The sequence below is a fragment of the Chaetodon trifascialis genome, chromosome 1 (genome assembly GCF_039877785.1).
Source record: "Chaetodon trifascialis isolate fChaTrf1 chromosome 1, fChaTrf1.hap1, whole genome shotgun sequence".
Lineage (NCBI taxonomy): Eukaryota > Metazoa > Chordata > Actinopteri > Chaetodontiformes > Chaetodontidae > Chaetodon > Chaetodon trifascialis.
The window spans coordinates 25,304,401-25,321,835 of NC_092056.1; the positions used below are offsets into that span (position 1 = coordinate 25,304,401).

The 17,435-nt window shown below is 41.6% G+C and overlaps 1 protein-coding gene across 1 annotated transcript in view; it reads right to left on the minus strand.

Annotated features, from left to right (window-relative positions):
* Positions 1–740: 740 nt before the first annotated feature.
* Positions 741–17,435, minus strand: part of LOC139333901 (collagen and calcium-binding EGF domain-containing protein 1-like) — a 36,152-nt gene continuing 19,457 nt past the window's right edge. The window contains exons 3-11 of the mRNA XM_070966634.1: positions 7,258–7,310; positions 5,500–5,634; positions 4,948–5,085; positions 4,460–4,593; positions 4,081–4,195; positions 3,457–3,596; positions 2,917–2,952; positions 2,458–2,493; positions 741–1,981 (exon numbers count right to left, since the gene is read on the minus strand). Of these exons, the coding sequence (XP_070822735.1) occupies positions 1,793–1,981; positions 2,458–2,493; positions 2,917–2,952; positions 3,457–3,596; positions 4,081–4,195; positions 4,460–4,593; positions 4,948–5,085; positions 5,500–5,634; positions 7,258–7,310 (976 nt within the window). The 3' untranslated portion in view covers positions 741–1,792. The remainder of the gene's footprint in view (positions 1,982–2,457; positions 2,494–2,916; positions 2,953–3,456; positions 3,597–4,080; positions 4,196–4,459; positions 4,594–4,947; positions 5,086–5,499; positions 5,635–7,257; positions 7,311–17,435) is intronic.

Genomic DNA, 17,435 nt, shown 5'->3' on the forward strand with positions numbered 1-17,435 from the left:
TCGGTGCCCTTGAAGGCTCCAGAATCCCAAAATTACAATGCATATTTACAGCTGAACTATTGGTAATAATCACTTTAATTACAGCTTAATATCATTGCTCATGCAAATGCAGCATTCACATCACATTGTATAAACCATAAATCCAAGTGGAACAGCTTGCCTGGCTCTGTCCAAAGGTGACTACGTCTTCTCACTGGCACCCTTAAAGCTCCTCTGAAGGTTTTGCTACTGATTAAACCAACATAATACAATATTTTAATTAGTAAGCTTTCACTCTCTAGCCAAGAGTGAGATGGGAAGAATGATTGCACTATCATGTCTGTAAACCAAAGTTACTGCCTGACATTAGCATGAAAAGTGGAAATTGCTTGCCTGTATAAAGGTCATTAACTAGCACTTTGTATCTTGCTTGTTTAATCTGCAAAAACTGAAGGGCATCCGTTTTCCCGTTTCCAGTCTTTATGCTGAGCTCAGCTAACTGGCAGTTGGTTGTAGCTTTACGTTTAATAATGCTCTGCGAGAAGGCAAACAATCATTATTTCCAAAATGCCAAACTGTTCCTTTAATTGGTTCAAGGTTCTGCTTTATTTTATTGTGTTTTTTGCTCACAAACTAAAACTGAGCTCCATGACAGTTTTTTTAATGCACTCATTATGCCTTTGTCCTTCCAACTGCGCAATGGTTATTACTCCTTCACTGTGTGATGATCTGTTCACAGAAATAAACATTAAGAAAGTTCTAGATTTAGACAAACCTTTATTGAGCAATGAGCAATGGCAGCTGCTTCACAGTAAGTTCAAGCAGCCCTCCTTCATGTCTCACCCCCATGAGACTGTTCCCTTCAGGCCATTTCTGTAATTATTAGAGTACATTCATAGTCAGCTTGCCTGGTAATAAATGGGTTATAAAAGTGATTTTAAAAAGTGATTATCTGCTTTTCCCATTACATAAATTCCTTCCAGCTGTTTGAATTGTGCACACCCTTTGAGTGTAATGTGCTGCATGTTATTTATAAGCACCAGATACCTGCAGATTCTGCTTATTTAAAATGAATAATCAAAAGATTGGATGTTGAACATATTTGACATCTCTTTCAAATTATATTTGGATGAACATATGGCAGCAGTAATTCTTTTTTTTATCCTATTTGAACTTGTTTCATTACACAACATCATAAAAATACAGTACAACATTGAGAATGTAGTTTCTGAAGATGCCTCAGAGTAGAGAATAGCTGCAGAGCTCAGACTTGAGGGCTGGATACTGCAGACAGGTGCAGGGGAGGCTCACAGTGCAGATCCTGGGTCTTTGTACCAATGCCCTGCAAGCAAACTGTCAGTGGCAGCAGAGCTTCCGTGGACAGACTCGGGAACAGGAAGAGATGGAGACGATAAAGTCCATCGTTTGAAGTGGTTCAGCTCAGAGACACAGCTCAGAGGCTCAGACATAAAGGCACACACTGCATCTTCCTCACTCTCTGTCCTGCACACACATCCCTCACTCGCACCACAGCATATGAAAGGCAACCACACAGCGCTTGCAGTGGTTAGGAGAGTCTGTGCTCCAATTTCTGGTTTTATAATCCTTGTTTCGCTCCGTTTTACTGTCTGTGCAGTGTTTAGAGTGCAATCAAGGCTCTTTTCTTAGCTCATCCCAGCTGTGACATTAGAAATGATTTACAAGTTGGCACTCTGACCACTAGTATCCTTTATCACAAGAGAAACAAAGAGTCAAGTGTGGTGTTTGTTTTGCTGGGCTTGATTGACTGTTACTGTGGGTGGCATGTCAAAGGTCAGGTATTGAGCATGAGATCTCCTTGTCCAGAGCCCCAGTCTACAAATTCCACTTCCCCACTGGATTGAGGAGGATTATCCAGAGAGATGCCTCGCCGCTCCCCAAACACCTTCTCCTGCAGTTCAATTATGTCATTGCGGATGTCAGCCATCATTAGCAGAAGGAAGTCAAAGGAGCCGGGAGGTCCCTGGGGACAGAGGAGAAATTGAGGAATTGAAAATAGTCTACATGTCATTTTTCACATTTTCCTTTGGGAGGCGTGAGGCACAATAGAGCTTTTTCACTGCAAAATAAAGAAATTAACAAATAATAATGAGATGAAAACTCTTGATCCAGGGAAGAAAAGGTGTGTGAAAATGTAATAATTCAAACAAAGTTCAATCACAGACGCATCATGGACACACAGACCTGTTTTAGGCTTCAACACATTCTTCTTAAGGTGACTATTAGATTAGATTTGCAGATTGTAGATTACAAATTCACAGTCCAGCTTCAGTTTCAATATATAAATTCAATGTACATTTGTGGCTCTCTGCATCGTTAGTGGTGGTGAACGTTTACATGTGTTTGTCATTTGCTTTTTCAGAGCAGATTGTATGTAGATTTACATAGTAGCTTTAACAATGTGAATTTACGACGTGTTTTCAGTATAAGTTAACTTACAGGTGGACCTCTGGGACCAGGAGCTCCTCTGTCACCCTGTAGATGAGAAACAGGACACGTTTCAACAGACAGCTTTTTGAGAGTGCACTGTGACAAACAATTTGTTCTATTTAGTGTGGGGCAGTTCCTTCAAGTGCCCTGACACCATTCAATTCAATGTCAAGCAGATTCAAACTGTAATGGTTATTATTTGACTAACCGTGTTGGTAGTGTATAATGTAATCATTGACAATGAAGAGACAAAGTAACCAGAAACACTGTAAAGTTAGCTTTTCAGACCTGCATGTAGTTTATCTATCCATTTTAATTTACCATTTATTATTTGGATTTTGTGGACTCCTTTCACTCAGTGTTCAAAAGTAGACCCTGGATGGCAACAGTGTGGTTCCACACATGCATACACAGACACACAAAGAAATCAAAGCACATATGAGGAAAATAAAACCATGTAATAATGACCTTTAGTCCATCTCTTCCTGGTGCCCCAGGGGGTCCCTGTATGAATGATATGACACATGAGAGGCTTTGTCAGGCTACTAATATGAGGAGAAAGACATTTGTGATGCAAACACATGGACTCAGTTTCAGTTGTGCTAAACACATTCATTGATCTGTAAAGAAGCAGGTTTCCTTTCAGTCAGAGCAACAGTGTCCTGGGACAGCTTTCATGCTATGACACGTCTGATTAAAGGCAGAACCTGACAGGAAGTTGCAGCAGCTCTGACACTAAATCTTGAATAACGTGATTCTATTTGGCAGTTTCACATGAACTTCCACCATAGTGCTTTAAATGAGCACTCTCCACCTTTAGTTCCTCCTTTTATCGTGGGAACTGAAGGTGGTGGATGATGGCTGGCTGTGCTTCACAGTGGATAGATCCTTGGTCGCTCACACAGAACCAGTACCAAACCCATATTCATATGACACACTGGATCATTAGACACATTAAAGATGTAAGCTCGAGATTTTGAGACGTCACTGTCTGAAAAACATTCTTACCACTGGCCCCCTGCGGCCTCTTTTGATGTGCTTCAGGTCAGGCTCCGGACCAATGGGTCCCATGTTGCCCCGTGGACCCCGAGGGCCAGGTGGGCCCCTGTCCCCTGGTTCCCCTCTCTTTCCTGGTTCTCCTGGGTGACCTGGTGAGGACAGATGGATACAGCAGTGAAGAGAATTACTTAAAATTGGTTAGTCACTATTGAGCTCCTCAGACAGGTCATTGTATACCCTGGTCACCTCAAAGCTTTTGGAAATAATCATTGTCTAACATTAAGCTTAAAGGTGACCCCAGCCCACCTGCAGAGCCTGATTCTTTTCCAGCTCGCCTTGCTTTCACTTTACTTTCTATACTTTTCTGCTTTAACCTTTAATCTTTTCTTGCAGTGTTTAAATTATTCAATGTCAAGCAATTTTTAATATATATATATATATTTTTAATTAATTTTTTTTTTAACAGTTTCCTCATCTTCTTCTTCATCTTCTACTGTATATGCAGCATTGTTGTTGTTGTTGTTGTTGTTGTTGTTGTTGTTGCAGATGTTGACTGTGTTAATCACAAACTCTGCACATCTGGAGCCAGCAGTGGATTTAACCTCTCTAACCTTACAGTTACATCTACATTACCTGGGACCCCAGGAGCTCCCGGAGGGCCAGGCAAACCAGGAAGACACGGGCTATCAGGACTTTTTCCTGCCCTCCCCAGAGATGGCTTGTTACTGCTGTTGGCCAGATCAGGCACCTACAAAGACAAAGAGGAAAGACTAAGTAGGACAAACAGAGGAAATTGAGACAGACTGAGTAGTCTCCCATATTTTCACATCTACTTTCTATTGTCCAGTCTTCTACATGCTGAACCTCTCAACACACTGGCTATAGCAAGTTTAGTAATGAATCAAAGAAGTATTCAAATCCTGTGATTACCAAAAGGTAACAAATAATCAAGTTCTGCAAAATACTTTTTGGTTCAGTTTTAAGTAGACTCTCTAAAGTAGACATGCCATACCTGGTTGGGTGACTGTGCATTGCCAAGCTTTAGTTTTAGCTGCAGCAGACTGTTTTTCATGTCCATGAAGTCCTGACAGGTGAACGAGCAGGTACCAGCACTCATCAAGGTGTCTGACTTCCCTGATGAACTCACTGCAACACAAAACACATGTTTAAAATGCTTCTACAGTAGCACACGTTTTCAGAATGGGTGGTCATGATATCAAGTCAGTCATAATCATAACGCACTTCATGTCTAGACTGTGAAATAGTGAAGTTATCAGCATCGTTACCCACAGTTAAAATGGACAAATGAACACACAGTGTACACAGAATACTCCTCATCACTGCATGACTAGAACTGACTGTCATTATCCTCATGACATCCACATGGAAGAATACTGTCTTCACACAGGGGAGACCTAAAAGAAACTAACACCCTGATGGAGCAGGGAACTCATGGGAACTGATAATCTCTTTTCAAAGTGTGAAACAAAACAAACTCACAGTTGTGCACAGGGACGCAGGAGCGTTGATCTGGTGCCAGAATGTAGCCGCTCCGACAGCGACACAGGAAGCTGCCCACCGTGTTCACACACTCATGGTCACACAAGCTGCTGCCTGGATGCTCACACTCGTCAATGTCTGTGGGTGTGGGTGTGTGTGTGTGTGTGAGAACGGGAGAGAGGGAGAGAGAGAAATAAAAATTGTACAAGATTAGACACAAAATGAAAAGTTTGGGGGTTATTCCTTGCCATCACCTGACAGCATGGGTCATAAAGCTATGCATATTAATCCTTTTATGACTTCACTGTAATGTAATGGCATTTTACATTATGTGCCACTGGAGTGCAGACTGCTATATGGCATGGAGGGAAACTACTTTGCTACACAAAAGAGGGCGCCATTTGTTTAACGATGCTCTTTTAATATGCATGTGTGCCACTGGCAGGAACACAGGACTGTGGTGTGATGAAATTGGAGAAGAACATCTCATGACAGTAACAGACATGATGATCAAAAGTATGTGACCAGGAGATGTGAGGGGAGTGCACTGACCCAGACAGTAAGGAGATTTGTGGTTGCGGTGTCTCTCTCGGTCAAAGCGATACCCGGGGTAACATGTGCAGACAACTCGTCCAAAGTTATCAGTGCACTGCTGCTCACAAGGCGATGCTGCACACACATCCACGCCTACAGAGAGAGAGGCAGAACTATTCAGGACAGCTGTCTGCAAACCAACATGACTGCAGTCACCCAAGAGCACTATTCATTTCTATTACCACGCCCTTACACACATAAAGCTCCACATCCACAGCAGAGAACTGACCGACAGAGTTCTACTGTCAGCCCACAGACAGCTCTATAGGCCTGTTTTCATGGAGGATATTTTGACATGTAACAGCAGGAAAAGCACAGGTGTAAATAATAAAATGAATGATGGTTGAATTTTATCTGCATCGGTTTAAGAATCCCGGTCCACAGTCACACTGGCATGGCTTCCTGGGACAATGCACGCGAGCAATTGCCATTTTTGCATCAATAAAATACAATGCATTGCATTGTTCGTAGAAAGTAGCCTACACCCACAGACACTCAAGTAAAGCGACAGTGGGTAAATACAGGGTACTGTATGGAAAACTACAAACCTGATTCCACAAAAGCTTGGACACCAGTGTAAAATGTTAAATAAAAACAGAAGAACAAAATGTCTGTGGTGAAAAAGACCTATTATAATGACTAAACTCTGTATCCACTTAATTTCACAATGAAATTAATAGCTGAATAGAAAACCACCATGATATTCATGTATAAAACTATATTGAACTTGGTTATGTGGACCCAAACCACAAGACCCATGTCTAGGGGCATGCACAACTTTTTTTTATCTGATCCCAGGGCTTGTATGCCTCAATTAAAAGTTCTCTGGCTTGGGCTATGAACAGGGGCAAAAGAATTCATATTTTTAAAGTAAATGGAAAACAGAGATAATTACAGCACTGACGTCTTTTTTCCATTATCATATTATGTGTAAATGTATTCTTATGCACTGTGCTCTGTGGCTAAACATTGTTTACATTACACCATGCTGCATGGTATCAAGTACTTTAGATGTAAGTTTGGCATGATTTTTGATACACCACAGCAGGTACCATTGCTGTAAATATGAAGTAAAACTGTAAACTAGTAAATATACGAATGTCAGACACACACGCATGAGCTGACTCTGTTTCTTGGATGTCCAGCTTCAAAAGGCTGTTATGTTCATGGAGGAACAGTGTCCTCTAGTGGCCAATGTGAATCACTGTTCTGTTCTATGGAGATGTGAGTGAGTGAGTGAGTGAGTGAGTGAGTGAGTGAGTGAGTGAGTGAGTGAGTGAGTGAGTGAGTGAGTGAGTGAGTGTAAACCTGTAAAATACTGTGCCTGATCATGATTATGTGAGTCCAATTTTCACAGTTATCAGATATTTTCTATGAATGACCACAGCTAAATGTTGCAGATGTCTGTGCCAAAACTATGAGCAGTGTCTGTCTGGCTGTTATGTATGTTGTTTGAACCAGAGCACTGTGATTATCTGAAATGACTCCTTAAACATAATTACTCCAAACTGACAAAAGGTGACCACAAAATGTGTGTTATCTGGGCCTATTTGGAGGTCCAAATACAAAAAATCTGGTCTCCAGACCATGTTTTGTGCAGCTTGTTTCAATCTACAAACTGCTGTAATGGAGGAGCCATATCAGATTTGGAGTATGTGAATCAGATGTGAGAGTTCATGAGCCAAACTTTGAGGACAGTGTGCATGGTTTACCTACTTTCAGGTATGCACTGGCCCATCACAAACCTGAATCCGTCACAGCATTTCCTCCTGAAAAAAAAAAAAAGAAGAAGAAAAAAAAGTTAGAAGCATTAGATGAGAGGACTGATACCACTCTCATGTCTGTATGGTAAGAAGCTGTAAGAAGCTAAGGATAGCAACCACTCATTGTATCTTAGCATAAAGACAAAGAATACATAAAAGATGCTTTTGTCAGTGTAAAGGTTTAGTTTGATGGACTGCCAAATAAGGCTGGGTTAAATACTCTACCCACCAAAAACTGTTGGGAGGTTCAGTAGAAAATGTGCAGAGCCAGTAAACTTTGCATTGACAAAGTGTTGTTTGTTTAAAGACATCAATGACACCTGGCTTCTCACAGTTGGTTAACAGGACCATTCAGAAGCATGTGTGCATCTTAGATTATCAACATGCAGACTAGACATAGCAAAGCAGCAACATGCAGGGGCAGGGATCCCACTGATTAGTACATCCAGTTAACATTTTAGTGTACTTTGTAGCCTACATCACAGCACAGTCACTAAGAGAGGGGATCTTGTACAAATAATAGGCCTAAAACTATATTAGTATTTTAAAGCCAGTCAAACTCACTATAATAGTGCAACACCTTTGTAAATCGAGGCTCACCATAGAAAAGCTTGCCAGCCTCTGCTGTATACTGATGCTCATTTATTACATAGTTACTGCAAACTCTTAAAACTTCTTGCAAACATTTCAGCAGATTGTCCGTCCATCTGTTTGAGGACTTCTGGTCTGTTCTCTTGTTTTCACTCCACTGTAAGAAGTCCTCTGACAAATGTAAATACATGTGGAAGAGTAGCTGCAGTTCAGGCACTACTCATTCTGATTTGGCTCGTCGTATTCCCTGGCCAGTACTTGACCATGACCAAATAAACAACTGAAAACTTCTAATCACTAAAACCCAAGTTCATAACTCCTTCACAGCCTCTGCCTTTGTGATGTAAGCTCGTAACAGCTAGGTGGATGCAGCATTTTTGAAATACAGCGTTGTGCAATGAATACTAGGCAACAATTTCTCACAAAATTGATTTATGGTGTTTGGCAATGACACACATCCAGCCATCCCACAACAATCCACCACATGTTACAGACATTACAGTTGGAAAAGCAGAGAGGAAATGGCTCAGAAACTGGAGCAGCACAGCCACGCAACAAATGTCACACACACACACAGACAGACAGGCACACACGCTTGAAGAAAATGGGGAAAAATGCACAACTCCTGTCCTAAAAACTGCATGCTGTTACCGGAGGAGATTTAGCATGCTGCCTCATTCACTTCCCCCCCAAGACAACAAGTTGCTTTTATTCTCCTCCAGCCTCCATGCAGTGTAACCCTAAATCCCTCTAGATCCCCCCTCCTTCTGCTGAATGAAAAATAACCTATAAAACGGTGAGGCCGGCCTAAACTGATGAGATCCAGATGAGAGCAGCTTTAATCTGCAGCCTGTAGCTGGTGGTGCTGAGAAGGATGGATAAGGCCAGTCATGGAGCTGAGGTGGAGAAAGGAAAGTGAATGCTCAGATGAACACTGTCACTCATTCAGTCAGTCACTCCATCCATCAGTCAGTCAGTGATCTCAGTTGGGTTAATAAGTTGCAGATGCAAGTCTGTCCTGGAGAGGAGCCACGTAGGTTTATACCTTTGCATGAACGCCACCAACAGGTTTAGATACAAGTCGATCTGGTTGCGATGTGACAGCCATTACAACACAGACTTTCAGCTTCTTCACTCAAGACGATGACCCAGCTTTTATAACAGGTCACTTATGACACCAACAATTCAGGACTGCACAAAAAACTGTGTCAAACATTTGTCTTAACCATCCTAAACTTTAATAATGCTAATATGATAATAACAGCAGTTAGAAAATCGCACGGCAAAGCTGATCACAACTTAACAACTGAACAAGGATGCACTGATGTGACAGATCAGTGTCAGTGCTGGCACTAACCTAATTATCAGATAATAAGTTAGCCAATTATCGGTTACAAGCCATGGCATGACTGATCTACATTAAATAAAGTTTCTTTCATTATGATTAGACTATTTTATGTTACCATACATGAAAATGACTCCAATGAGATCTCATTACACTTTAGCTGGATTAAGTGTTTTAAGCAACGGAAATAGATTTCCTGGTGGCTTCAGCATAAATCTATTGTAGATGAATATTTGCAGGACAACTGACAAATGCTGCTACATCCAGTATTTCTCATAAACCATCAAATGCACTCTGTTCTCTCAGTAAAGCAGTACTGTCTGAAGGAACTTCATGTCCAACAGTGTTCACTTCAGAACTCTTCAACTGCACAGTCACAAATTTGGATGATTAAACAACATTTTTCATGCATTTAACTTCCATTGCTGATAGGTTTGAGAGGGTAAAAGGGAAAACACTGTACTGAACCAAAAAGAAGTCTCAGGTGCGTGTTTGTGTAGTTAGTCTGACGAGTAAGAAAGAGTAGACTTTTCTTTATTAATAAGTTTAAAAGCGGATATACATTTAATAATCTGTACAGGAGAGTCAATAAGAACGATATCACTTTTACACCAAAATTAGTGTGTATGCAGGTTTCTTGCATCCTAACGTGCTAAAAATAGGCAATTGACTCTTTTCCTATTGCCAGTATACAAACTAGCCGTTGTGTTTTTTTCTTGTGGTGCGTCACCCCAGAAAACAGGGAAGAGTAGAAAGCAGCATGGATGGCAGTGACAACGTTATAGTGGTTACTTTTCATGCCTTATTATGAGAAGAAGATGATGATGATGATGATGATGATGATGATGATGATGATGATGATGATGATGAGATGGAAATGGAGTGTTACAAGTTGACAGGTCTGTCTGATATCAGACAATATGGACGTGCCAACATCCGCAACTTCACTGCGCGTCATCAGTGCGCTGTGCAGAGGGTGAAAATCAGCGTGCATGTGTGTGTCATGTTTTCATCACTGCTGATCGGAGCTGGAGCCGATACATACCCGTGACTACCGCAGAGTCATTTAATCCGGGAATGACTGCCAATTGTACTCTTTAGACAAAAGCCAGATGTTAACGGGTGTTAGCGGGTTTTTGTCTGGTGTGAAAGAGGCTTTCGAGTCTCCAGCCGTGCGAGCAGCTCTGTGAGTCTCTCTGTCAGCATGCTAACACGATCCAAGCCTGTATGGCGTATTGTGTTGACCTATGTGATGCATGTGTGTAGATATGTGAACTTTGCTCTGTGACACATTCATTGCAGGACTTCAGATAAAGTAGGGTTTATCTCAGAGTCTTCAGCTCTGTCTCATCTCCTTTGTTTACTTCTGGATTTACAGCACTAGACTTGGCTCTCACCTCAACTGCAGACCCTGCGTCGCCCCTGCACATACTTTTAAAGCTACTAGCTGTCACACTCACACACATGCACATCCTTACATACTCCATGAACCTTAATGTTAGTAATAAAGCATCACAAATTTACACAAGTCAAAGTGTGAAGCAAGAAAGTTCACACATGAAACTTACAGAGTGAACAAGAATTAAGACATGAAAGCCAGCGATAGAGCATCCCAGAAACAAGACGAAGAGTCTACAGCCGTGCTAGTAGGCCTGCGAGGCACTGTACTTAAACTTAGCGGTGCTTAAATGCATGTACGTACAATACATGCATGCTAACATTATACCACGCTAACATGTAATGATATTTAGCAGGTATAATGTTTGCCATGTGCACTATTTTAGTTTTGTGTGTTAGACTGCTAACATTTGCTAATTAACTCTCAAAGCATAGTACAGCTGATGTTCTACAAATGTCAACCTGCGTTATAGAAGAAGTCAGTAAGATTCATCATCTGGGCACCATGACTGTCTGTACCACATTTCATGGAAAAAGTTCGATTTTTGAGACACTGAAAGACTTTGTCAACCCTTGAGCCTCAAACTGGCCCAAGTTAGCGCATCTAAATAGCAGACCAGAACCAAGACTGTGTCAAATAGCAGAAAAATAACTCAAATCAAAGAAGCACAGAGTAGCAAAAGCCAACGGATCTCACTACAACACACCACACATCCACATACATCGACAGGCTGTCTGTCAGTCAGAAATGCAGCAGCCTTGGCAGCTCTCCCCTGGGTGTTTGTGATGGACATGACAGGGAGGGCCGTCCAGAAGAGGGCGGAGGGAGAGGTGACCCGTGTGTTTTTGTTTTGGAAAGTGAAAGTATGTTGGTTAGACAGGCAACAGGCCCGGTCAACATGACACGACCTCTCACACACGGACCATTACACCCTGTGGAATCTGACTTATGTGTTTGTGTGTGTCCAAGTTTGTCCGGTGGGAGTCTGTTTTTTTATCAGTACATCTACCAGAAGTTGTAGTTGTGTTATTTCGGCATGAAAATGAACAAAAATCCGATAGGGGCACAGAAAATTGGCAGCAGCCTTGAATAGAAAATGTCAGTAATGTACACTCTACAACCCAGAGCAATCTAACTGCATGTGTGTTCATGTCTGTGAGAATGCATCAGCACATACAGCCTGTGTGTATGTCTGCGTGTGTGTGTGAGGGCGAGTCTGTGTGAGGGCTGGGATACCATCCAGTAATTGGGTACAGCCTTTTAATGTCAGTCAGGGTATATTAGTGAGAGTGATCCATGACGTTAGCAAGCTCCCTCTCCTCCTCTCTGCCTTTTCATGTCCTCTCTGTGCACTTTACTTCACTCACCCTTCATCCAGCCTGTGATTTGAAACATGTCGATTTATATTCAAGCCACTCTATTGGCCTCTTGTTTCACAGTGCACTCCATTGGTTCACTAGTTGTTGACATAATCTCTGTCTCTCTCTCTCTCTCGTCTCTTCAGACTGACATGTTGCTGGCCTCACGCTGCCCCCTGTCCATGAAACTTGATGAGGTGTCTGCCTTTTCCATCTTTATTTCATTCAGAGAAATATTTGTCTGCCCTCTCAGGCCTTGTTGAGGCCCGGAGGATTACTCAAAGCCTTTAACAGCCACTTTTAAACGACAGCACCAACCACTTTTTATCACTTACATTTCTCAATGCTGACTTCTCTTTTCCAAAACTCATCAGGAGTTAATGCCCCATCCAAATTGCACTAATGCAACCAAAACCCTTCATACACATCTAAGGATCACTTCCTATAGTATAAAGATGCTTTCAGGCAGCACTTGCTGCTGCCACTTCCACTGCTTTCAGTGTTAACAAGTCAAGCTGAGGCTGCAAGCTACAAGGAGAGGGAGTGCTGCTGCATGAGTCTTTCACGGAGGACATCTGTGAATGAAATGCTCAGTGTTGTATGACCCATTTGGGAGTTGTTTATTTATTATTAAGTTGTAGCAGAATGTACAAATTTACAGTAAATTGTAGTCATAACAGAGTCTAATCCCCAGTAAATTTTGTTATGTGACATTTTTACAGTTTTTAACATGTGCAAAATGGACTGGAAACACGCACAGTCTTGGTGGTAGCTGAGTTCAAGTGAGATTTAAACGATGTGCTTTCGTATTTACACAGAGAGCACTCAAACTGGACCGTTTATAAATTTGGAGCACTACCGTTCAAGCAGCACAGCACTGTCCAAACACTGCCTCAGGAGAGCAGAGCGCCAGGGCAGTCAGTGTTTGATGAAGAGCTGAAATGAAGCTAAAAGTAGCAACTGCGGACTGATGGGTGAATTAAGCAAAATAAAGCAACACACACAATTGGATACGAATCAAAGAGTCAGTTTTGTTTGTCTGAACTTAGCTTACATGTAATGGTTGTTGATGTGTTGGGCTGAACTGTTGACATTACTTAGCTAATGTTACATTTGACAAGCAGTCTTCATTTGTTTGAGTCACGCATTTTTCAGTAGGGGGAACACCCAGGATACATGCACTCATGCAACAGTTTATGTGCATGTGCATATTAATGCACTGCAATAAACTGACTGATGTAGCTCACTGTCTGTAGTTATATCTGAGAGAAGAAGAAGACTGCTAACTAATAAAGAAATAAAGATATAGACAGGATTCAAACTTTTGAGAAAAATCTGCTTTGGAAATATTTTATGCAGCTCAAGGATACACACAATGAGTTTTATGACTAACACTGAACATAAACATAAATTGTGTTTATTTACAAGAAAACCTCAAGAGCCCCTTATCCTTTATTTTAAGTGAATTTGTCTTTGCATGAAATTGATTCATGTTGTTTTGTCTAACTGTGGGGCCAGTATTGTAATTATATATTTACAACAGAGTTGTGTTGTGCTGTAAACTGTATCCCAGTACATACTGTATGAATGCATTTGTGAATGTGTACATGACTTGTAAGTGTACTTAGTGAGTGAATATGTACACCAGTATCTAAATATGCATAAGATTTGTATGCATATGCAAAATACAGGAGTACCTACAATTAGGTGCTTTTCTCAACAGTGTATATTGTGTAGGCAAATAGCCAAATATGTTATCATAAAAAAAAGTCAACCAAACCAAACCAAACAACCACAGCGCTGCAGTGTTCAGTAACTTTGGACCAAAACGAGTTCAATTCTCACAATTGTAACGAATTAAAAGCTGCACACTAAATAAAACAGGATATTGTTATTAAGAATGTGTTGTTGGCAGTTTATCTGTTCTGAATTGTTCTTGCAGTCAGGTTATGACACAGTCAGTAGCGGTTGGAGTACATACTAGCTCGTATAGGTTGACCTGCAGTATTAACTGTTTTGATTTTGTCATCCTGCATTAAAATTCATATATGTTGTAATTCATAGCAGTTTCACAGCTGCACAGCAGCTCTGCACTGAGAAAGCTTTTGGATGATTGAAAGTTTTGGAGAGGATTTGGACAGCTTCTCTTGGCTTTCACTGACACACTGTCAGTGTGAATATCATTAACTGTGACTGCTGTTTTTGACAGCTTGTGTGTACATGGAACACGATAAATTACAATAAACAAAAAACTGGAAGTGGACTGGAATTTACATAGCTCATACCAATCCATTAAAATGGCTTTAATTGGCTCTGGTACTGCAGAACAAAATCTGTAGCAAGCAAATGCAAAATGATTCTTGTTGAAATTTGAAGGGAAAAAGTGAGCAAGGTACAAAATTTCAGTATCACCCTTGACAGGCCTCTGACATGGCCAAGAGGTGTGTCTTCAGGATGGCTGACGGTATCCTAATGCAACGTTCAGCACTGGCTCTGCATGCCACGCTGACCTCACCTCACTCAAAGCATCTACCTCTGTCCATCCTCTCCTCTGACCTTTGGCTACCACCTTTCTCTCACCAGTCTCCTGTGCCGCTGGTGGCTGACCCAGCATCTACCTGCCCAGCGAGGGGTGCAGGCAGGCCCATGCTCAACCCCAGTCTGCTGTGGCCACTGCTGCCAAAATCAGCACAGCAGCACTGGAAGAAACACCGAGACAGGATCCAGAGGCAGGCCTGGACTTGGATCACTTTTCACTGAAGATAATGTACTTTTAGCAAAGGGTCTCCTTCCAGGGGGGAAATGCTCCCTGTTATGGTTTCCCATACAGCTTTACTTTGATTTATTTGTGCATTTGAAGGCAAGAATGTGCTACAAGGACAGAATATTCATTACAGCACCCAAAGAAAAGCCCACTTCATCTTCTCTAGCCCAGACAGTGCAGGAGTGTGTTCTCCTGGTTTGTAGGCAGAGCTTTTGCATGTGAGGCAGATTATAAGAGGCTTCAGCATCTCTTTGAAATAAATCACATTTCATGTGTATCATCTCATAGTGCAGAGATTTGGGCTGCTCTGAGGGAAAGTTAGGATGATGGGGAGGGAAATGCCACCAGAAATGAGGGAGGAGGACACTGACAGGAGGAGGAGGATGGTTAACAGACAGGGATGAAGGCTGTTGTCAGCTTAGAGTTTCCCTCTTGGGACTCTGGTGGGAGGAACACAGGAAGTGGAGCTCGGTGGAGGTCAATGGCCTCTTGACACGCCAGGACAGGAGACCGGCCATGTGTGTGTATATGTGTGCGTGTGTGTGTCTTGTCAATTTGATGAATGCCCCTTTCTGATGTGGCTTATATGTTACAATTACAACATGTTGTATTCATCAACCACGCTGTAAGTGATTTATTTGCTCAGCAACCTTGACAGTCGCAGGCAGTTCAAAAACTTGGCTGGTCGTATTGTGTATGATGGCGTGGTGATGGATTATGCTGAAACACATTAGCATGATGAGCCCAACAATGAAACACGCTTTTGGAGGACTGCCATTTTTCGTATTCTTGTGGGAGTCAGTGTCGTTCATTTCTGATGTACCAGCTTTTTCTTTTTTTGCTTTGAGTTTTTGTCTTTTCAATGTGTTGTTCATTTTCTGCTTTTGTGTGACTGGTGGGATTTTAAGTTTTTTTTAAGGTGTTCTGTCCATAAGCTGTGTGTGTGTTTTTTAAATCCCCAGTGGAAGCACATTTATACTACTTTATAAGAAGGCTAAACTAATTTGCACTTTTCTACCCATTTGTCTCACAATGCAGCCAAGAAATGAAAAGAATTCCAACTGGCAACTACTTGCTTGAAGATTTCAAATCTTTATATCGAAAATATCTGAAACTCAAAAAATCCTCTGATGAAGTTGGAGGTTTGGTCTCCACAAATTAAAGAAAACTCGCCTCTACATCAGCTTCCTCCTACAGGTGTGAAGGTGTTGCACACAGCCACATGCACAGCTCTTTAATGTTCGCGTATAATTGCATGTGTGTGTATTCTTTTGAAACTCATGTGAGTATACATATGTGAAGGTGTGAGTGTGGCGAGCGTGAGCACCTCCTCTCTGTTTATTTGCTCTGCCAGCCCACTTCCAGGAGCCTGGCCCCAGGGGAAACATCAGAGCTCTGGCCTAACAGAGGAAGCTTTGACTGGGAGCACAGGAGGTCTGAACCACTTCCACCAGAATACAGGCTGACCTGCGGTCCTCCTCCCCTCTGTTATGCCTCACCTCTCCCCACTCGCCTCATCTTTCCATCATTTCTCCTGCCACTTTCCCATCCTGAGCCCCTCTTAAAAGACACCCTTTAACCTCTCGTCCCCACTAATTTCCTCACTAGAGAGTATTTTGGTACAACCACTAGACATGTGAACAGATACACTCAAGCTTTTTTTTTTATTTCTCACTGAGAAACAAAGTAAATTTATCAAATAAACATCTTCTAACTACTTTTGTAAATGCCAGCCCCACTCACTGACCCCCAACTGCCTTTGTTCTCACAGCTAACGAGTGCTTTAGTGTTGATAATAACTTCCAACATAAGTTGAAGGACCTGGCTGAATCCCACTTGATGTTGATCATAGAAAACATTTTCCTCCTTCACCATCCCTCTCCTTCACCTTCTTCGCTCTTCCTACATCTTAAGCTGTTCAAGAAATTGCTCAGTATTTTGGTAATACTCGCAATCTGTAGGAGAGAGGAGAGTCAGGAGATGATTATCTTAGCTTCACATAAAGACTGAAGCGACAGGAAACAGCAAATTAGGCTCTGTAAAGATGGAGAGCTCACTAATGAACACACCATATGTATTTTGTTTAATCTGCACACAAGCAGATGTGAAAAACAATTATTGGTTTTATGAATTACATGCTGTGAATGAGTGTGTAAGAGGAATCAGTTCAAGATTTTTTATATCAGTATCAAATATTATTAGATGCAGAAAGTATCTCTCACTCCTTTGTTTCCTGGTATGTCTCTACTGGCTTTACCTGATGCAGGTGTAAAATGCCCATTTAATAATTTTAAAAACGTAGCTGGTTTGTGCCACAACCTGGCCTAAGGCTGGACAAATGAGGGGAGACCAGGAGGGGAGTTTAGTTTATGTAACTAAAAGGAAAATCAACATAAAGACAACCTACAACACAACAAAATTAAACAGGGTAGAAGCCGGCCGGGGACAGAGGGAGACTGACTGAGGCTTATGTTTACACTTAGGGAAAACGCATATGTTTTCATGCGGTTTGGCCTCTTGTTTACATGCAAACAGAGTTTTTATTCCACAGAAAACAATCATTTTTAAAAACTCCGGCAAAAGTGGAGATTTCTGAAAATGCTGGTTATGTGTTGGCGTGTTTAACCCGGGTTAAATGGCATTTTAGGTTCCGAAACGTCACAACATACGACTG